The sequence below is a fragment of the Populus nigra genome, chromosome 8 (assembly GCF_951802175.1).
Source record: "Populus nigra chromosome 8, ddPopNigr1.1, whole genome shotgun sequence".
Lineage (NCBI taxonomy): Eukaryota > Viridiplantae > Streptophyta > Magnoliopsida > Malpighiales > Salicaceae > Populus > Populus nigra.
In genome coordinates this window covers 19292803-19315138 of record NC_084859.1, presented here as the reverse complement: position 1 = coordinate 19315138, position 22336 = coordinate 19292803, and the positions used below count along the sequence as shown (strand labels likewise).

At 35.8% G+C, this 22336-nt stretch overlaps 3 protein-coding genes across 3 annotated transcripts; 2 read left to right on the top strand and 1 right to left on the bottom strand.

Moving 5' to 3' along the window:
- The first annotated feature begins 853 nt into the window (after positions 1-853).
- On the top strand, positions 854-3371 carry LOC133700538 (uncharacterized). Its single transcript, XM_062124100.1, has 2 exons — positions 854-1272; positions 2893-3371. The coding sequence occupies exon 2, from the start codon at positions 2922-2924 to the stop codon at positions 3204-3206; it is 285 nt and encodes a 94-aa protein (XP_061980084.1). The 5' UTR covers positions 854-1272; positions 2893-2921; the 3' UTR covers positions 3207-3371.
- Positions 3372-5679: 2308 nt separating this feature from the next.
- LOC133701998 (probable CCR4-associated factor 1 homolog 11) lies at positions 5680-6609 on the top strand. Its single transcript, XM_062126183.1, has one exon. It carries the CDS (start codon positions 5680-5682, stop codon positions 6607-6609), a length of 930 nt encoding a protein of 309 aa, XP_061982167.1.
- A 2762-nt stretch (positions 6610-9371) lies between these two features.
- On the bottom strand, positions 9372-12868 carry LOC133700571 (wall-associated receptor kinase-like 8). The gene is made up of 4 exons (XM_062124139.1): positions 12412-12868; positions 12055-12375; positions 11625-11738; positions 9372-10525 (listed from the first exon to the last, which is right to left on the bottom strand). Exons 1-4 carry the CDS (start codon positions 12866-12868, stop codon positions 9372-9374), a joined length of 2046 nt encoding a protein of 681 aa, XP_061980123.1.
- Between the last annotated feature and the right edge of the window lie 9468 nt (positions 12869-22336).

Sequence of the window (22336 nt, the reverse complement as noted above, 5' to 3'; positions counted from 1 at the left end):
AAATAAAAATAATAAAAGAATAAACATCAAATTTGTTTGACAAAAAAATTAAAGAAGAATGCAATTGAAAAAATAATAATTTGAGAAATGAATTAAAATAAAACAAATAGAAATAAAAAAATGAGTGACAAAATAAAAAAAATAACTTAAAGGGATGATATAAAAATGTGAAGGGCCAGACATGAATTCCTAGGAGGAAAGAGAAAAGAAAGAAAGAAAATATCAGCAATGCATCAGAGGTCCAACAACTATACATGTGGCATATGAAGAAAGCGGAGGTCGAGACGAACCGAATGACTCGACATAATAATATTTTTGATCACTGGAGTCAGCAGCATACATCAGCAACATACACCAACAACTTTTTGTATTTTTTTTTAAAATACTACTTTACCATCAGGACCAAACATTATTACAAAAAACCATTTTAAAATTACAAATTAACCCCTCAAGTTAAGCTTTTTAAAATTTGAATTCAAGGGCAATAAAATAATTATACCGTAGCAAAAATATGAAATGTCAAAAAAACCCTAAACTATGATTAAATGATTATTTGTTTTTAATAATAACAAAGTAATTTTAATGTAAAAAAATAATAAAAAATCAAGACACTCTTTAACAATTCAAAAATAACAAATGAACAAAAGGTAAAGGTTATTTTTCCCCTAAAAATCCAGTTTATTAAGAGTTTTTTTAAGGATAAAACTGTAAATTTATTATTATAATACACAGTAAACAAAGATATGTATAATAACCATATGTTTTAGTTCTCTTTAATAATAATAATAATAATAATAATAATAGTAGGTAGCTGTCTCGACTCTCGACTTAGGATGGAGGAGGAGCACTCATTTCTTTTGTATTGATGATGTCGAACAAGGCATAGATTGCTAGCTTAGCTGGCTAATCTTATACCCTTTATAAAAACCAACAGCGTCAATCCTCCTACAGAAGTCTTTGAACGCGCAATCTACTTGCTGTCTGCCCGTCTCTCACCAACTTTTCATCTATCTATAAAAGAAAAGAAACGAAAAGAAAAGAAAACCATACTTATTATTGGTAATTGTGGGGGCGGAAAGGAAGAGGAGGGAATAGCGTGGACGTTCTGCCCCGCCATCATCTCTTTCTTCTTTATTTTTGGCCGAGAGAAACGGAGAAGAAGCAAGACATTATTGTTCTTTCTATAACATAAACTCATACAAGCTTCAAGAAGAGAAATAGTTTAACACAGCAAGAAGGATAAAAGCTTTGCCTGATTGGTCTTCTTCCACTGTAAGTCTCTTTCTTCAGATCTGATTGAAATTTCCCAGATTTTGGATTTTGTTTTGTATTCTTATGGATGCGCTAGTGATGGGTTTTTTTTTTTTTTTTTTTTGGGAATGTGATTTTTGGGAGGTTTGTGCTTGATTGTAAAATGGGTTTTTGTTATGTGGTTGGATGTGGGTTCTTGTTGATTTTTTGATTGGAATGATTTTGTTTTACTTTTGTTGTATCTGGGTGAAAGGAAGAGAAAGAGAAAGAGATCCAAATGGGATTTTGCTGAAATGTGATAAATGTTTCCTTTTGTAGTAGAGAATCTGAACCATAGTTAGTTGGCATTGTGATAAGTATTCGGATCAGTTTGGATGGGCAGAAGGGCTCGGATGGTTCATCTATGTGCAAAAATAGGACTTTGATTCTTAATCATCTCCTTTACTGATTGGTTATAAGAAAAAAGATCTGCTTTTTATGGATGCTGTTTTTGATCTGTATAATGGTGTTTTTTAAGTGCTGATTGTCATTACTTGCTGTGGACTGATGCTAAATTGGAATTGGATCTATCATTATGTATTATGTGCCATTGAATGAGTTTCCTATTTTCGTTCTGCCTTATGACTTGTATTAGTGTGTGATTGCTCATTCAATCAACATGAATCTACAGTCGTTTCTCCACGCAGAGCAATCACCTTTAGGCTTTAATCCACATTCATTTCCAATGCCAGTGGGCTCGTTATTACTAGATCATACACAAGTTTATTGGTACATGGGCATTGCTGACCATCAATCTTTAACAAGTCATTGTTATAAATGAGCCTTTGTGGTTCAGTTTGATATTTCAATGTTCTTGATGGAACATTGCCTGAACAATTCACTGCTTAGGCTCTTTGTTTCTGTTGAAGCACTTAGGCAGGGTATCCTTGAAAGGTCTGTTTTCCCTGGTAGCTTCATGATCTTTTCTTTTAGTGTCATTTATTAACCATTGAGATAATTGACTGAAGTTGAAGATAAAACTTGTCGGAATTGTGGCATGTGTAGACTGTTCTTCTCACTTCTTTATATATAGGATTGTGGATGCTTGCTCAGGGCTTCCAGCAAAATGAATTAGTTTATATCGCTTTGTATGGATGGTAAATCCAAATGGTGTTTGGGCTGGATACCTTTGTCCTGTATCATGGAATACTTGAGTATAGTTGCGAATAATCATCTTCTAAACTTCTTAGATGATTTCATTTGCTGCATTGTAACTTAGATGCTTTGTTGCTTAAGTGAGTTCTCAGCATAATGCATATGAATGATGGAATGGTCTTAATTTCCATGCTTTGTTTTTTACAGTGATGCCAGAGTTAAATAGTAGATGAAAATAGATTATAGTTTTCGTAATCATGTGGAATTATGTGGTCTTTTGTGTGTTTATGTGTGAGAGAGTGAGGGAGATGGAGAAATAGAGGTGTTTGTCTGCACCCCTTGTTCTCCAAGCAAGATGTGGTTGTACCAAATTTAAAGCCACTCAAACATCGCAACAAACATTAGTAGCAGATGATAATTATCACTCAGAATAATTTCTTCTTGATATTTGCTGTTTGTTTTCAATGTATTTTTTGTTTCTATTTCACCAAATCAGGATTATTTCAGGTTGTTCTAGCAAGTTCAGAATATAAGATATGGTTCTTGATAGCATGATAACTTCTCCTCACCTGAGATCACCATCCTTCCGGAAGCAATTCCCACGGGATGATTTGGGTAGCTGGTCAACTCTCCTTCAGAGGCACCGTTTCCTCTTAACAGCCTTGGTTCTCTTGGCTTTCTTATGCACAATCTATCTCTACTTCGCTGTTACTCTAGGGGCCACTGAATCATGTTCTGGATTTACCGGAACCAAAAAGGCATTATGTCATGTGGAGCTGGCAAAGGATTCTGTAGGCCATGGAAAACTCAAGTTTTTCTAGCACATAGATGACTCTCAATCAGTACTTGGTAGTGTTTTCTTTGTCTCTTATTTGAAGGGATATGCTTGAGCTCCTAGTGATTGTTGTATACACAATATTTTGTACCAGGATTTGTCTTGAAAAATTTCAACCACATCCAATGATAATTCTTCATTGTTATTATAATTTCCCAGGTGATTTTATATGGCTAAATTATGTTTTCTGATTCTTTTAGGTTTAGTTGAATATCTGCTCCATAAGCTTTTTTGATGAATGAATGAATGAATGAATCCATTATTCAATGAAAGAGAAGCAGGAGCCAATCCCCGCTACAAAGCCAAAGGTAAACAAGCCAGAAGAAATCTAGACTAGTTCCCAGTGATAACAGATGGCGAACAAGTTTTTTCTTGATAGTTGCTTGACAAATTGTAGCTTTCTGCAATTTATGTTTGACGGTGAAAAGAATAGCTTCAGAAATGCTGTTAACAAGAAAGAGACTGACAATTACCCCACGCAGGTAGCTCATATGGAGTTCCGAGTAAAATCAGCTAGAGACAAACCCAATCTCGTATTAGAGAAGAGAAACGTAGTGCTTCTTTTAGCCTCGGCCAACCATTGATTGAGGGGCTTTTACTTCCCTGAAGGCCTTCTTTCGTTCGTGCACATCTCTATATGAGATTTCTCAAACCACTTTTTGGCATTTAACGTTGCTAGTCGAATAGATCTAGTGTCGTTTCGCCATTTATAGGAAGCACATCAATACAATAGGCCGTGTTAAGTTCAGGCTAAATCACTATTTTCATTTAGCAAGTGAAAGAAAGATCAGCGTTTTTAACGAGTGATGGGTAAATCCCATCATGAACAGATAGGAACCGAACACTGAAAATGGAGCTAGTTGGTTTCAGAGTTATGACATCTAGGTTTTTTTTCCTCCATTTAGATAATATTTGTTTTTGTATTTTAAAACTATTTTTGAAAACAATTATTTATTATTTATTTTTTTATTTTAAATTTATTTTTTTTGGCTTGTTCAAATTGTTTTGACATGATATATAAAAGATAATTTTTTAAAAAATAAAATTTTTTTGAATGCATTTTCAAATAAAAAAACATTTTAAAAACAACCATTATCATTCTCCTATACATCTACTCCCAGCACGCTATGAATTCTGATAGAGAGAGAGGCTCTCTTCTCGTTCTGGTTTGCCCCTGTTAATTTAGTAAATGTGCAGAACTTCTAACCAAACTATTTTCCCACAAAAATAGCTTCTTATTTCAGAGAAATTAGCTTGGTTACATGGCATAAAGTGGATCAACAGACCTAATTTGCCTATCTTTAAAAGTATATCTGCTCTGTAATTACGTTGACGTTCAAAAAACTAAATATATAAGCTAGAAAATAAGAGTCCAGCTGCAGTTATGTGTTAACATACCATAAGATTTGAGACATTTTATTTTCCTGTTAACAATAGTCGAAAATAATTGGACATAAAATGCAGGGTCTAAGGTTACTCGATGAAAATGCATCCGATTCGATCATGTTTGTTTTTGCATTTTAAAAGTATTTAAAAAAATGATTTTTTATTATTTTTTTTTGTTTTAAATTAATATTTTTTTTGGTATTTTTAGATTATATATTTTGATGTACTGATATCAAAAATAATTTTTTAAGAATAAAAAATATTATTTTAATATATTTTTAAATAAAAACACTTTAAAAAACAACCACAACCACGCTCTCGAACACACGAAGTCAAAACTTTGGTGGGTACAGTTCAGAACAGGGATTTGTCTTCTTAATTTAGCAAAATCAGCATTTGCTACAGAAAACAGCATTTTTTTTTTTTGATTTAGTGACTTCATTTATTTCCTGACTTGGAACGATCAATGCATGTAATTTGCCTTGTTTATTTAGTTTTTATGTTTTAATATTTAGGATATCTTCGGGAGTTAATCTTTCCCTGACCGGATATCAGATATCATAGTTAAGGACTCTTAATTCCACTATATATATAATTAAACATGATCCAGTTTAGAATCCGACCAACCTATCACTATTCCAGGCTAGATGTAAAAAAAGTCAATTTAGAGATGACATGTTAAAATTTCAAATTTGATTAATTTCTTTTTAAATAATATTGCTTTGATTTTTTTAATATATTTTTTATTAATTTATATCAACTAGAGTTTACGCATCTGACCTAGTGACCTATGATTTAATAATTATGCTTAATTCTATAAGAGATCCTAGTAATTATAAACAGACTTAATTTAAGTCACTGAAAGAACTCGTATTAAATTAAGACACAATCTTTCTCACATCAGGAAATCCGAAAAGTCTTCCAATTCTGAGACGGAAACCAGAAGAAGAAACTAGGTTTCAATATGTACCTTATAAACTTCGGACTTTCTCTTCTGATGTTGCCTTTAAATAGACAACCTAAGCCATTGAAACAGCATAACTTAATTTGATTTTTCAATCTCAAAAACAACAATGGCGTTAAAGATGAAGAGCAGCACACCGATACGTGTGCGCGAAGTCTGGGCGGAGAACCTCGTAGCTGAGTTTTCTCTAATCAAGGAAGCAATCTCTCGCTTCTCCTTCGTTTCACTGGACACTGAATTCCCTGGTACTCTCTTTCTGTCCAATCTTGACAAGAGTTTGCTGTCTCAAGCCCCTCCTTCTCACAATTACTGTCTCATGAAGTACAATGTTGATCTCTTGAAAATAATTCAACTTGGGATGACTCTGTCTGATTCTCAAGGAAATCTTCCAAGTTTCGGAACAGAATTAATCCACTACGTTTGGCAGTTTAATTTCCGGGATTTCAACATCGAGTATGATCCTTACAACGACGAATCTATTGGGTTACTTGAACGCCAAGGTATTGATCTCAAGAAGAACAGAGAAAAGGGTATCGATTCCTCAGATTTTGCATGGATGGTTTTGACTTCTGGACTTGTTTTCAATAACTGTTCAATAACTTGGATTACTTTTCATGGTGCTTATGATTTTGGGTTCTTGATCAAGATTTTAACTCGACGAGAGTTGCCATGTGATATGGCGTCTTTTCTGGGGATGGTTAGTTTCTTCTTTGGGGTTCGAGTTTATGATACAAAATTCATGATGGGATCTATCAGTGGTTTGCGCGGTGGATTGGAGAGGGTGGCTAAGTTGCTGGGTGTAGAGCGGACAACCGGAAGTAGGCACCAGGCAGGATCTGATAGCCTGTTAACCCAGCAAACATTCGTGAGATTTAAGGATTCTTGCGCTAATCTTGATCTTGAAAACTTGAATGGCTGTGAGGGAATGATTTTTGGACTATGTGAAGGCTGGCTGGGATTCGATCGTACACCTGAAGTATACATTGAAACTTCTACTCGGTTGATCAAGCCTCAGTTGAAGGAAGTGTTTTCAGTGTAATCTTTTTCCCCTCAAATTTGGTTGTATAACCTTTTAATCCAAGTTTCTCGATTATTTGTTTTAATTTTTTCCATTAGCTATATTTTAATTTAATTGTTTCGCATCAAGCAAAGTTTGTGTTGAGGTCAGATTATCGCTGGTGTTGGATTTGGTCCAAATGGACCGCTCGGAGGGGCTAAGAATCCATGCCCAAATCAATATAAAATAGAGGGAGAAACATGATCCTATAACACAAAGTGGGAAAGTGAGAAACGCGATTTAAATAGTTCAGTGACCAGAACTGAACATTACTCTCTCTCTGCCATTAAACCAAAACTAAAAGGAAAATACAAAACTACAGACACTTAGGTTGTGAAGATGATGTGTTTTTCATAATAATCACACAATTGACTTGCCTTGGATATTGGGAGCTTTCTTTGCCTAAAATTGAAGGGGGTGAATTAGGTTCACCCACAAACTCTTTCTTATCTAAGTAAACAACACATAAACACAAGGCAACCCACAAACTCTTTCTTATCGAAGTAAACAACACATAAACACAAGGCAATCTCAAAGCAATAATAAAGCAAAAGTAAAAATAATGAGGGGAGAGAGATTAAGCCCAAATTTTATAGTGGTTCGGCACTAAATATCCACTCTCTAAACGAAAAGTTTGGACTTGTACTATCATTCACGATCCACTTTACATGTGAGGCCGTATATTTTACAATCATATTTTTCTCAAAGGTTTAAGATTCAAACCTTGACACGAACAATCTTTATCCCTGGCATCGAAAACCATTTTTTTTAACGGACTAAAGATTGAAACCTGCATGATATTGAAACCTAAAAACCCTTTTTATGAGCTCAAGATCGAAACCTAAGTGACTTTTTCAGTAAGTACTATAGATATGTGTATGTGTACTGTGCATGAGAGGGACGGCCATTGTTTCCTATGGCAGCCACCCTTCTGTTTTTAGCCTTCAAGAGAATTACTACTGTGGTATTATTTTTCTGTAAGAGATTTGTTTGGTGTAGTTAGGTTTTGGATAATATGTGTGCGCTTGATTAGTGGTTGATAATGGAGTTTTGTAGAATACGCACGCTTTTTTGAACCTTGTTAAATTTTCATGTCCCTTTTATTTTATATTTTTGCTTGATTTGCTTAGGTTTTAACACGACATTACTCTCTGAAATCCCTGGAAGGTAACGATCAATAGATGCAATTTCTGTTTTATTTTTATTTTTCGTTTTAATGGATCGGATATCATGAGGCCAGCTTTGACCGTACGTAGGATTTCTTAATTAGATAAAAGATGTTTAAACGGAGTGTTACTTTAAGATAGAAATCTCTGCATCGACAGGAAATCCCAATCATCTTCGGATTAAGCCTTCTGAAATTGACAACAGAAGCGATTGAAACTGCATTCATAACTTAATTAGATCATCCCATCTCAAAACAACAACAGCGTCAGCGATGAAGAGCAGCAAACCAATACATGTTCGCGAAGTCTGGGCAGACAACTTCGTAGCTGAGTTTTCTCTAACAAGGAATCAATCTCTCGCTTCTCCTTCATTTCACTGGACACTGAATTCCCTGGTACAGGTACTGTCTTTCTGCTAAATCTTGACAAGAGTTTGCTGTCTCAAGCCCCTCCTTCTCATATTTTTATATTATTAATAAAAAAAATCTTTTATAAAATTATTATTTTGATATATTTTTAAATACAAAAATATTTTTTAAAATAATTTTTATTATATTACCAAACAGAAAATTATTTTACCTCTTACTTTGCTATTTAATTATTTGGCTTTTCTTGCTCTTACTTTGCTACTTAATCATTTAATTATCTATCATTCACTAAACACGCATACACTTTTATTAGTAATGGAGAGTTAAACATTTTCTATTGAAATCACTGTGTAATTTGATCTTGTGCTTCTATCACTGCTCTGAGCTCGTGGTTTTTTCTGCTATCAACTACTATTGATGTTACTGCTAGCTGCTTTCGTCGTCTGCTAATTTGATGGTCTCTCTGCTGCTGATTCTGCTTTTACTATCTGGTCATAATGGTTAATTATTTTGGTTGCTTAATATCTGTTGCTGCTGCTGGTGATGGTGGTCAGTCCATGCTCCTGCTGTATCTATGCTGATTCTGCTGCTCCATGTTGCACTCGCTCTGCTCCCTACTCTGTTTTTGCTCTCCCGGTATTCCTTACACCTTTATGTTCATAGTCGCTGCCCTGGTTGATCATGATCAGTGTTGTCTTTGGTTTAAAATGAGTAACGAGTTTTTTTGGTCTGTTATTAGATGGCTTAATCGTCTTGGGCTTTAGTATGAAGACAAACTTTGTTGCTGTGTTTCCACAAAAGCTCAATTGATATTGCCTTAACCACAGACAAATAGTAAATCAAATCTAAAAAAATCAGCATTCCCAGCTATCAGAATTTAAGCGTAATTTATCTGCAGAGTCTCATCAGCATGTTCACAACAGAGGATTCTAGAGACTAAATACTTCTTAAATGAAATCTTTGCTAACTAATGATGACTTTGATACCTCAAGATAGAGACATGGCTCAAGCTACCAATTGATCATAGAAACTCTCTTATAATCAACGCGAAGGATTTTTAATTTATTAAGTTCTTAACATGAAAGACTAAGAACATGTACTAAAACACAGACCACAATACAAATATAAGTTTTTATTCAATCAGAAACGCTCCTAACAGTCTTAAAAACAAGAAAGAAACATATGATTTGTGATATATTTTCTTAATCCCTCACCATGTTTCAGAAGAAGTCGAAGGTTTGCAATCTAATGGTTGATCTATACCAATCTCAAAACTGCTGCAGGAAATCGACCTCGATGAATTATCCACTTCACCAATTTGTTGAATATTGATACCGTTACGTGATAATAGAATCCCCTCCAATTCCATTGCAACTTCTCTCATTGTTGGTCGGTTTCTTCCATTCAAATTCAAACATCTCTTTGCAAGATTCGCTATAACTACGGCTTCCTCTTCAGTGCAATCCCCCTTAACTTGAGCATCAATGATATCAAAGAGTCTACCATCTTCCATCAATTCAATGAAATGTTCGGCTAAGCTCATGGTTTCCAGTGAATGGGTTAAGAAAATAGGTTTTCTCCCACTTAAGAGCTCGACGAGAACTACTCCAAAACTATAAACATCACTCTTTTCTGTTAATTGACTGGTTCGAAAATACTCTGGATCTAAGTAACCAAAAGTACCTTGCACCTTGGTGGTCAGATGAGTTTGATCAATGGAAACTGATCTTGAAGTTCCGAAATCTGAAACTTTTGCTCTATATTTCTCATCTAAGAGTATGTTTGTGGACTTAATGTCTCGGTGATAAATCGGGATAGATGCCGTCGAGTGAAGATAGGATATCGCACCTGCAGCTTCCGAGGCAATTCGTAACCGCAACTCCCATGATAACGTAAAGTCCTCGTTTTGCTCATGGAGATATTGGAAAAGAGTTCCATTGGGAATGAATTCATAGACTAGCAGAGGAACATCAGTCTCCAGGCAACATCCAAGTAGCCTAACCACATTTCTGTGACTGATTTGTGAAAGAATGACAACCTCGTTGATGAATTCTTCTAGTTTATCTTCATCCACTATCTTAGACTTCTTAACTGCAACGATAGTCCCATCAGCTAACATTCCCTTGTAAACGGTGCCTTGGCCGCCATGACCAAGTATTCTGCTCTCATTAAAATAATCGGTCGCCTTTTCCAACTCATTTGAACTGAATATTTTTGTCTTTTGAACACTACCATCACTCGAGGATAATTGCTGCTGCAATAAGAGACCACCATTCCGTTTGAAAAACTTATTCTTCAACCGAATGCAATTGTATATCCACCGAGCACCAATGAGCAGGAAGAGTACTCCAACCAGACCTATAACTGTATTAGGAGCAAAAAAGGCATCACTTAGGTTTTCAGTCTGCTGGAAAATAAAAATTACCACATGAATTTTGGTTCTATTAATTAAAATTTGTCCGATACTATTTTTTTCGGAATTAATTTCAAAAGGGTAATGCCCATATAGCTTATGTTTTTCCATTGTTAACCTTGAATTCCACGTGTACAAAGCTAAGTGGACAAGGAATCACAAGGAACCTTAACTTGATAGTGTGGGGGTTGAAATGTCCAAAACTAAGGTACATGTGTTGATTTAACCAAGTTCGAAAACTTGAGGGACCGGGCCCCACCACTTAATTGAATTTACAAGCTAATTTACTGTATTGTTCTTTTTGTAATTAGCGTGTTCATGGTGATGCTGGTTAATTATAATGGTACGTTTAGTGTTTTCAAGGTTTTACTAGTGGTATGTTTTTTGATATCAGTGAAGATATATGTTTTTTGATCTTTTGTTTTTACATCTTACTGAAAAATATTCAAGATGCATCATAAAATAATTTAAACTTATGATTTGAATTTTCTAATAAACCCATGTCAAGAAATAATTATTTAGTTGAAAAACATTTCTCATATTTTCAACATGATATTAATTTTTTTTTATCTTTCTATTTTTTTGGATAATCATCAATATTGTTTTTTTATCTTTCTATTTGTATCTGCATATGTGCATATGTGTCAATATGTGTTCTTATTTTTTTTAAATATATCAAAATTTAATTGATTAAAACTTAAATATATTGACATATAAGCAATTCGTATATTATAACTATAACACTACTTTAAATTGTATTTATTTTAGAATTTGATGAGAATATAAAATTTAAAATAATAATATATAAAAAATAAGAGAGATTATTTACGGTAGAGACAAAAATGCAGATTTATTATGTAGAATTAATCATTTGACCATCTTTACTAGATAAGGAAAATGAATAATCAACATATGAGAGCCAGAATAATATTTCATAAAAATTATAGGGATAAACTGAACATTAGTTTTAGGTATTAATTATTTGGGGCAGGGATGTGACAGGCATTAAAATTAAATAGTTCATAAGGAATAAATCAGAAACCTACGTACCTATGATAATTATATAAATTTTATTTATTATGCATTTGTACCCTCCACGTGTATTCACGCATTTGAGCATCCCTCGGCATGTATTTTTCTCTGGGGTCTTGCATTCATCAACATCTAATAAAATAAGAAGGTGAAAATCAACAAATATTTATATGAGATTTGTTATAGAGCTTAAAAATAATTAATTCAAACTAGAGTAAATCTATTTTTCTTTTTTCAAATGAACATACCAAAATTGAAGCACTAAATTACTTCCTAATTCTAAGCTAATTGTGCATTACGTACCATCATTATCCGACACTTAACATCGTTTAACTTCGATTACAAAACATAGAAGAAATTAAATTAAAATAATCGCTCGAATAAAAATAATAAAATAAACCCAAGAAAAAAAAGTAGCAATTTTTCTTTTTCAGAGAGGAATTTTTACCCGTACAACCAAGTTCAAGGTAAGGGTTGGCCTCAAATCCATCCTCGCACACACATTCGGATTTTGAGGATTGATTGTAACTTTCTTCGCAATGCGTGGAAATATCATTATCATTCAAGTTCATCATCCAACCCAAGTCCATTGGAACATAATCTCTATACTGCACTGCGAAGGGATCACTTATATTCGATTCAAACCATGTCGGATTCACCAGGAAGGCTAGCTTGCATCCTTCTCCAACTTGATTAGAGTTAGTAGAAACTAAGCGCGGATTAAAAACCTGAAGCAGTGAAGGGATTCTAGCCAGACTACAATTTTGACCTGAACACATTTTATTTTCTTGCAATCTAACGTTACTTTCCAGGTTACCCCATGTAGACTCCCAAACGACGAGATCCGGCTCAGTTCCGGTCATAAAAGCTCGAGTATCACAACCCACTGCAACGAACAAGTTCCTTTTAGAGGAGAAAACAAAGGGAGTTCCAGTGAGATTCAGAGGCGCACCATCTACCCGGCCAATACAATTGAAGGATATTACTGGACTTTTGACAGTAGCGGTGGCTGTCTTAACTGAAATATTCAGCACCTCCATTTTAATTCGACTTATAAAAGCTCTAGGAGGGTTGGCAGTCTCATTGCACTCAATCGCGAACCGTTCATCCATGTAGCATTCTTTTCTAGTTCCAAAGGGGTAAGGAATGCTAATGGCTCCGCATCGATCTGGACAGCCAAACTTCGCAACGGGTGCTGCTGCTTTTGCTAACTGAAACATTAACATCAGCAAAGTCATTTTAACCACCAATCTCGAAACCATTCTATCCATTCTAATGGTTTTTGTTTTCTAGATATAATTTGATTTCAAGTTCATAAATCCAGCTTTAAAGAGGAAGGGAAATATTTAAGACATTTCTTTGCATTTTCTTGGTCTACTAGTAACTAACAACTAGCGAACAATGAATCACTAGTCTGAATTAGCAGACTTTTGTATTGATAAGAAAAATCTCAGATTCTTCTAATTAAGCCACGTTAAGTTGCATTCTAATAAGTTTAAAACTTCGAAGCCAGTACATTTTTTTTTTCTAAACCCAAAGAGCGTGTATCATAGATATTAAACACGATACGGCGTGTTGACCAGATGACCTGCATGATTTTAAACACAGTTTTCAATTTAGCTAGTTATGAATATTATGAGGAAATTCCATGCTATTTCAAACATGTGGTCAAGCGCTTACTTTTTCAAATGAAAAAGCAATGCTAGTGTTTCCATAAATTTCTGTACAATTAGCAGGCCTTGCAATACGTGCTAATACAGTTGCTATTTCAAGCAACAGAATAGCGGGGGAAAAACTAGACACACAATATCAGGAATCATGCTTTCCTCTTCTATTGCAGATATATTTAGATGCTAAGAGTTTGAGCTCAATATTGGAAGTAGAGAATGAGAGAGAGCGGTATGATCTTTATTCGATTCCACTAGCTAGGATTAACTATATTTTCGAGAAAAAACCACTAATTGTGACAAAGAAGACTATAGCAATATGTGTTGTTACCCATTTTAAAACCTCACAAAAAAAAAATAAAAAAAAAATAAAACGGAAAATACAAAATAAATTGAAAAAATGTTAAAAAAAAATAAAAAATATATTAATGAGAAGAATTTATCATAACGTCCAAAAAATTGTCAAAAACTGGTTGAAATTGAAAAATTTAACAGCATATTTTTAATAAATGAAAACCTTATTGGCAATCAAAACTGGTTTGAACTAGTTTCAGTACATTCCTATGCATTAAAACACTTCATTGGACTTGATTATAAAAATATGTTCCGTACCTCGTATGAAAAGGAACATGCTTTGCGAAAGAAAAATTTACGACCAGGTCAATTTTTTAAAAGATATAGACATTTTGGAGGTTTTCTGAACAATAATTCCTCTAAGCAAGAATCAAGTGTACTTTTCTTGAACACTTTCACCCCGTACAATAACAACATCGTAGTCTTTTCTTGAACACCTTCACCTACGCATCCAATGTACGGCTTTCCCACGCAGCCTGAAACACCTGCGGGTTGTTCATGTCGGGGAAAGTACGTTAGAAAGTCTTCAATTTCCTGTAAAAAAGATTATTATACAAGTATAGGTTGATTTTTAATGAATGAAAATAAGAACCAAAAAAAACACCAATGATTATTCTAATTTAAGTATATTGGTTGATTTGTAACAAAATTGTAATGATTTTCTTATATAAATTTTGGAACACATGTTGTTTAATGAATGGAAATAGGAGAAGATCTACCAGAAAAGAGTTTCTGGTAGATGAATAGAACTCTCGAATTGCTTTTAATTTGAAATATAAGTGTTGATTTGACTAACCTTAAAGTACAGGGCTTCAGTCCACAATTTGCACAAAATAAAGAAATCAAACATAACTTTTAGGTTAAACTAGTAAAGTTTCTTTAGAATTTATAAAGTTATTTGAGAATTATCCCTTGCATTCTTATTTTAATTTGAACTCCTTATATATATTTGGGTAAATTTGGAATTAAGTCCTTTTTTCCTTTTTTCAGTATTTGTTCTCTTCTGTTTATTTTATTTTATTTTGCATTTAAAACGAATTATAAAGTGACTTAAATATCATTAACTTCAATAATCTTCAACCTAGTTGATTATTTTTATTTTTTATAGAATTAGTTTCAAATCTTAAAAATAAAATAAATAACTTTAAATTAAAATTTATAATTTAAGTTCTACATCCAAAATTTTTGGTTTTAAATTTAAATAAAACTAGTAGCCTAAAAACCCTTTTTTCTTCATCTGAAAAAAGAAAAGAAAAGAGAAAAAGTCTATAGCCTTAATTTTTTTTAAAAAAATTAAACAAGAATTCTAGATGGAGAATTAAAGTTATGTTATTAAATTTTATTTTCAAAATTTAATATCTATAGAAAGAATTGTAAATTAATTAGTTAGGTTAAGAGTTATTGATCTTAAAGATAATTAAGTTATTTCACTAGTTTCATCGTAACAAACCCATCATAGTAAATGGATAGAAATAGAAATATCATCACACAATAACAAATAAAAAATAACAATATAAAAAGATCAATTAAAATTTTTAATAATTATAACATTAGATAACGATTTTCTATTAAACCAAAGACCATTTCAAAACACTGTTCAAAAAGGGTCGCTATGTCAAGCCCGGGGGCACAAGAAACTGAATGTACAAATCATTTTACGAAAATTCAACGAGAAATTCTATAGAAGGTGGCCTTTGTAGGCATGCCCTCGTATTTGTATAATTAAGATTTATGGATGTTTCTTCCCACCTCGTAGCTTGACCAGCTATAAATTCCACAAGACTAAAACAAATGTTTCGGTCGTTATGAAAATATGTTCCGTACGTACCTCGTATGAAAAGGAACTTGCTTTGCGAAAGCAAAATTTAGGACCAGGTCAATTTTTTAAAAGATATAGACATTTTGGAGGTTTTCTGAACAATAATTCCTCGAAGCAAGAATCAAGTGTACAGCCCCCCGTGCAATAACAACCTCGTAGTCCTTTCTTGAGCACTTTCACCTACGCATCCAAGGTAGGGCTTTCCCACGCAGCCATCGCGGCAAGATGATTCATATGCTAAGGTCACAGAGTGCAAGGAGGAAATGTTTACATTTCAAAAAAAAACTAGTAGTCTAGAAATCCTTTTTTCTTTGTCCCAAAAAAAAAAACCCCATAGCCTTAAAATCTTTTGTTTTAGAACAAAAATTTCTACATGGGGAATTAAAGTTATGTTATTAAATCTTATTTTCAAAATTTAATATCTATAGACAGTATGTATAATAACTAAAACCAGACATCGAGAGTTTTAACACCATCTAGCAAGAACACAGAAATGTAATGATTTTGCAAATAAAAACAAGGTAGTCTCTGATCATTTGGTCAAGCTCTTCCTCTCCATGGCTACCCAACATGATCTGTTATAGTTTTTATGCTTCTTCCCGGGAGGATTTATACGAGTTATGTGTGTTTATCAAATTAGTCTTGAAGAAGTCAACCACCGTTTAAAAGTCTGTGCCACAAGCTTCCATGGTTCATGTAGACTGTAAAGATATTAACGGACCTGACCGTGCCACATGTCAAGAGATTAAAGACTCAAGCAGTTAAAATTCTGTTAGACAGTTAAAGTTTGTTAATACTGTTATGTTGGATATACAACCAAAGTCCCACATTGGCTAGAAATGGGGAGGATCATGGGTATATAAGGATGGACAAATATCTCCATTGGTATGAGGCCTTTTGGGTATAGCCCAAGAGCAAATCCATGAGGGCTTAGGCTCAAAGTGGACAATATCATACCAATGTGGAGATAAGTGGTGTCCATAGTCCTTACAAGTGGTATCAGAGCCAGGCCCCCGGAGTTAGCCATGATGGATGAATCCTCGGAATGCCGAACAGAAGGTGGTGGGCCCCCAATCACGATGTAATCCATGGATCAGCTCTATTGGATAGGCGGTGTGCTCCTTTCATGGACGTGTCCTGATCCCAACACGGTGAAGAGGAGTTGACCTAGAAAGAGCAAACTCTCAAGTCAGGTAGTGCTCTCCGGATGCTTCATGGACGTGTCCTGACCCCAACACGGTGAAGTAGAGAATGAAGAATCCTGGTTGGTTAAGAGTGGATGGATGAATGATCGGTTTGAGGGGAGGCTCGGTGGTCCTTTGTTTGAGGGGAGGATTGTTGGATATACAACCAAAGTCCCACATTGGCTAGAAATGGGGAGGATCATGGGTATATAAGGATGGACAAATATCTCCATTGGTATGAGGCCTTTTGGGTATAGCCCAAGAGCAAATCCATGAGGGCTTAGGCTCAAAGTGGACAATATCATACCAATGTGGAGATAAGTGGTGTCCATAGTCCTTACAAGTACTGTTAGGATACTAGCATGCAAACCCGACAAGATAAAAGGCAAGAGATAGGATAAAATGAGAAATGAGACACACAAGAATTTACGTGGTTCACCCAATTTGGCTACGTCCACGGTCAAGTATAGAAGGATTTTACTAAGTAATGTGGGAATTACAACCTCTCTCAAATAATAGGAGAACAACTAAGAATCTCTCTATTACTAGGAGGAGAAAACACCTCACTTACTCTCTCACAAATACCTCACAACTTTGTGGGATTACTCTCTCTTCACTCTCCTCTTCTTCTTCTCTAACTTGGTGTGCAAAATAAGCTTGAAGGCATTGCCTATTTATAGGCAAGAGTGAGGGGACAAATGCCATAAATCATGGCACCAATTATGCCACAAATTATGCCATAAATCATGGCACCAATTATGCCACAAATTATGCCATAAATCATGGCACCTAATTATGCCAACAACTCCACTAATATTTGTCTTCCACCAATTAATTAAGTGGTGGCTTCACATTCTCCCACTTGAAGACTTTGATGATTTAATCAAGTCTTCACACTTGATCATCTGTGATTCTTCTATCCTTTCTATACTTGCCATCTTCATGCTGCTTACGTTTCTGCTAGGCCAGAAGAGGATCTACACCATATATACTTATCAGTGTTGACTGGTTTGGTCAAAGCATCTGCTGGGTTTTCCTTTGTGTGAATCTTTTGAAAGTCCACACTTCCATCTTCCACCACTTCGCGAACAAAGTGATACTGAACATCTATGTGTTTTGTTCTTGAATGAAACGCTGGATTCCTTGCAATATGCAAGGCACTCTGACTATCACAATACAAAGGAATCTTCTCTTGTTTATGCCCGAGCTCCTCCATAAGTTTCTTCATCCATATTGCTTCTTTACAAGCTTGTGTAGCTGCCATGTACTCAGCTTCTGTTGTGGACAATGCTACAACAGTCTGAAGTTTAGAGATCCAGCTCACAGCTCCTCCTGCAATTATGAACACATAGCCTGTAGTGGATTTTCTTTTCTCAAGGTCACCAGCAAAATCTGAGTCAACATAACCTCTGACAGTAAATTCTGATCCTCCATAACATAATGCAACATCTGAGGTACCCTTGATGTATCTCAAGATCCTCTTAATAGTATTCCAATGCTCTCTACCAGGATTTGCCATGTATCGACTAGCTGCTCCCACTGCTTGTGCAATGTCTGGTCTTGTACATATCATGGCAAACATTAAACTTCCCACTGCTGATGCATACGGTACTCGAGACATCTCCATCCTCTCTGCTTCATTGCTAGGAGACATACTTGAGGATAATTTGAAGTTAATAGGAAGTGGGGTGGAAATTGGCTTACAATCTTGCATGTTGAAGCGACGCAAGATCTTCTTCAAATAATTCTTCTGAGAAAGCCAAATCTTCCTCTTACTTCTGTCTCGGTGAATTTGCATCCCTAGAATCTTGTTTGCTGGTCCCAAGTCCTTCATATCAAACTCCCTAGCCAACTGTGCCTTCAATTCTTGGACTCGATCTTTGTTGGGGCCTATCACCAACATGTCATCCACGTACAACAACAGAATGATGAAAACATCATCTTCTTCAAACCTCTTGTAATACGTACAATGGTCTGAACTGAGTCTGTTGTACCCAAGGCTAATTATGAAGGAATCAAATCTCTTGTACCAACACCTCGGCGCCTGTTTGAGACCGTATAGAGATTTGTTCAACCTGCAAACCAAGTTCTCCTTGCCTGTTTCAGCAAAACCCTCTGGTTGGAGCATATAAATTTCTTCTTCAAGTTCTCCATGAAGAAATGCAGTTTTCACATCTAACTGCTCTAGGTGAAGATCAAATATAGCACACATTGCCAAGACTACTCTGATTGTAGTAAGTCGTACCACCGGAGAAAATATCTCATTGAAGTCTATTCCTTCTTTCTGAGCATATCCTTTCACCACCAATCTTGCACGATACCGCTCCACTTGATCATTGCCATCACGTTTTATCTTGTAAACCCATTTGTTGCCAATGGCCTTTCTTCCTTGTGGTAGCGGAACAAGATCCCAAGTGTTATTCTTGTGTAGAGCTTCAATCTCCTCTTGCATTGCTGTCATCCACATAGATACATCTGTGCTTTTGATAGCCTCATGGAAAGTTGATGGCTCTCCATCCTCTGTTAGAAGACAATATGCAATATTGCTCTCAGTACTATATTCTGAGTGCCAAGCCGGTGGTCTTCTTTCACGAGTTGACCGCCGAACTTCAGGAGTTTCAGACTCTATTTGTTCTTGCTCTTCATGCTCTGGTGCATCTTCAGAAGAAGTATGATTCTGAGTATTTTCAATCTGGACTGCTGTAGTCTCCTTTAGAATGCTATTATGTTCTTCCATTTGCATTTTACCTTCTGCAAATATGACATCTCTGCTGATGACTACTTTGTGGGCAGTGGGATCCCACAAGCGATACCCCTTCACTCCATCAGCATATCCCAAGAATACACATTTTCTGGATTTTGAATCCAGCTTGCTAACTTCTTGTGTATTGTACATCACGTACACAGGACTTCCAAATATATGCAATCGAGAATAATCAGCTGGCTTCCCAGTCCACATCTCCATCGGTGTCTTCAGCTCAATTGCAGTTGATGGAGATCGATTTATCACATAACAGGCGGTATTGACTGCTTCTGCCCAGAATGACTTTCCTAGACCTGCAGCCTTCAACATTGCTCTTGTTCTTTCTAATAGAGTTCTGTTCATCCGCTCTGCCACTCCATTTTGTTGTGGAGTGTATGCCGTTGTGAACTGCCTTTTGATACCTTCATGTTGACAGAAGTTATCAAATTCATCACTGGTATATTCTCCTCCATTGTCAGTCCTCAAACACTTGATCTTCTTTTCAGATTCAAGTTCCACCCGCGCTTTGAAAGTTTTAAAGACTGCGAACACATCTGCCTTCCTTCTAATTGGATACACCCAACATCTCCTGGAGAAGTCATCTATAAATGATACAAAGTATCTTGCTCCTCCCAAGGATACAACCGGTGCTTGCCAAACATCAGAGTGAATCAGGTCTAAGATGCATTTGCTCTTAGTTGTTGATGTGTCAAACTTTAACCTGTGTTGTTTACTTGTAACACAGTGCTCACAAAAGGGTAAAGTAACCTTTGTAAGCCCAGGGAGTAACTTCTGATCAGAGAGAACTTTCAAACCTTTCTCTGACATGTGGCCTAGTTTTTGATGCCACATCATCGTCTTCTCTTCTGCAGGATTGGCTGATGCGATTGACGCTTCTGCCCCATGATGTGTTTCTCCCATTAATACAAACATGTTTGCAACTGTCTTTCTTGCCTTTAAAACCACCAGCGCTCCTTTGACAATTTTCATTATTCCATTGTCTGTTCGGATCTTACAGCCAAGACTATCAAATTGTCCTACGGACAAAAGATTCTTCTTCAAGTCTTTCACATGCCGCACTCCTGAAATAGTGCGAATCAAGCCATCATACATCTTTAATTTGATGGTGCCAATGCCATCAATCTCTACAGCATGATTATCACCCATGAACACTTTGCCTCCAGAGATGGGTTCATATGTATGGAACCAATCTCGATTAGGAGTCATATGCCATGTTGCTCCTGAATCCATTAGCCAGACATCAGTAAGCTCTTCTTTATCTGTAGAGATTGTCGCTGCTTCACTATATAAAACCTCCCCATCTTCTGAGGTGCTCGCAACACATCCTTGAGGTTTTGATGACTCTGCAGTGTTCTCTATACCCTTTTTAAACCAACAATCCCTTTTGAAGTGCCCATTTCTGCCACAGTTGTAGCATTTCACAGTCTTCTTGCTTCTTGATTTGGACCTCCCTTGCCTTTGACTCCCACTGGAGCCACGCTCCGTTGATCTCCCTCTTGACACCAATAATGCCTCTGCTTGGTTTGAACTATTTCTGTCTCCTTTATTTTTGCGCCTATTTTCTTCTTCCAAGATGGCGGCTGCAACATCATCAAAGACTAAATAGTCTGTGAGGATATTATTGGTCAAGTTGAATAATGAGCTGATCATACGAATCTGGAAGACTTTGAAGTAGAAGCTCTGCACGTTCACTTTCCTCTATTTGTTGACCCAACGTAGTGAGTTGTGAAAATAGAGTCCTTATTGTGTTGATGTGGCCAGTCACCGCCGTGGTTTCTGCCATTCGAAGGGTATAAAGTCTCCGCTTTAAGAAAATCTTATTGTGCAAAGACTTGGACTCATATAGCTTTGTTAGAGTCTCCCATATCTCCTTAGCTGTTTTCTTCTCCGCCACACTTGATAATACTTCATCAGCTAATGCTAAATGTATGTTAGCAATAGCATTGCCATCCATCTCATTCCATTTTGCATTATCAGTGATCTCCGCGGGTCGATCCTCAATTGCTGCCAAGCAATTGTCTTTCCTTAAGATTGCCTTGATTCTCATTTTCCACAATGAAAAATTGCTCCCCTTGAACCTCTCAATCTCGTACTTTGCTGCCATTTTATTCACCGTGATCTATTCAGTTATCACCGTTTCACCGATCTGTAACGTATATAGAACTAGTATCGTGTAAATAATACTTCACTAAGTAAGTTCCCAGGAAAGATTGGAGGGGTCACAAATGGTCCCGCTTAAAACCCAATCTCCTTAGACAGAACTTCCTAGCCTGTATTTATTTACCGCACTGATTTTCTATAGCGCCAACAGTATCGTATGTAAACAGTATCGTATGGATGAATAGTGCCGTATAGGTGAATAGTGTCGTAGACGTGAATAGTAACCGTATACACGAATGACTTTTGTGTATTAACAACACCAACCAAGAAGGCTCTGATACCACTGTTAGGATACTAGCATGCAAACCCGACAAGATAAAAGGCAAGAGATAGGATAAAATGAGAAATGAGACACACAAGAATTTACGTGGTTCACCCAATTTGGCTACGTCCACGGTCAAGTATAGAAGGATTTTACTAAGTAATGTGGGAATTACAACCTCTCTCAAATAATAGGAGAACAACTAAGAATCTCTCTATTATTAGGAGAAAACACCTCACTTACTCTCTCACAAATACCTCACAACTTTGTGGGATTACTCTCTCTTCACTCTCCTCTTCTTCTTCTCTAACTTGGTGTGCAAAATAAGCTTGAAGGCATTGCCTATTTATAGGCAAGAGTGAGGGGACAAATGCCATAAATCATGGCACCAATTATGCCACAAATTATGCCATAAATCATGGCACCAATTATGCCACAAATTATGCCATAAATCATGGCACCTAATTATGCCAACAACTCCACTAATATTTGTCTTCCACCAATTAATTAAGTGGTGGCT

Bases quoted from the DNA above. Each gene is read 5' to 3' on its own strand.
- LOC133700538 (XM_062124100.1), top strand. From the start codon at position 2,922: ATGGTTCTTGATAGCATGATAACTTCTCCTCACCTGAGATCACCATCC.
- LOC133701998 (XM_062126183.1), top strand. From the start codon at position 5,680: ATGGCGTTAAAGATGAAGAGCAGCACACCGATACGTGTGCGCGAAGTC.
- LOC133700571 (XM_062124139.1), bottom strand. From the start codon at position 12,868: ATGGTTTCGAGATTGGTGGTTAAAATGACTTTGCTGATGTTAATGTTT. The intron at 12,376-12,411 runs GTAACGTTAGAT...AAATGTGTTCAG, and splicing joins TACATGGGGTAACCTGGAAA to GTCAAAATTGTAGTCTGGCT. The intron at 10,526-11,624 runs GTACGTAGGTTT...CTCCTAATACAG, and splicing joins AATTTATATAATTATCATAG to TTATAGGTCTGGTTGGAGTA.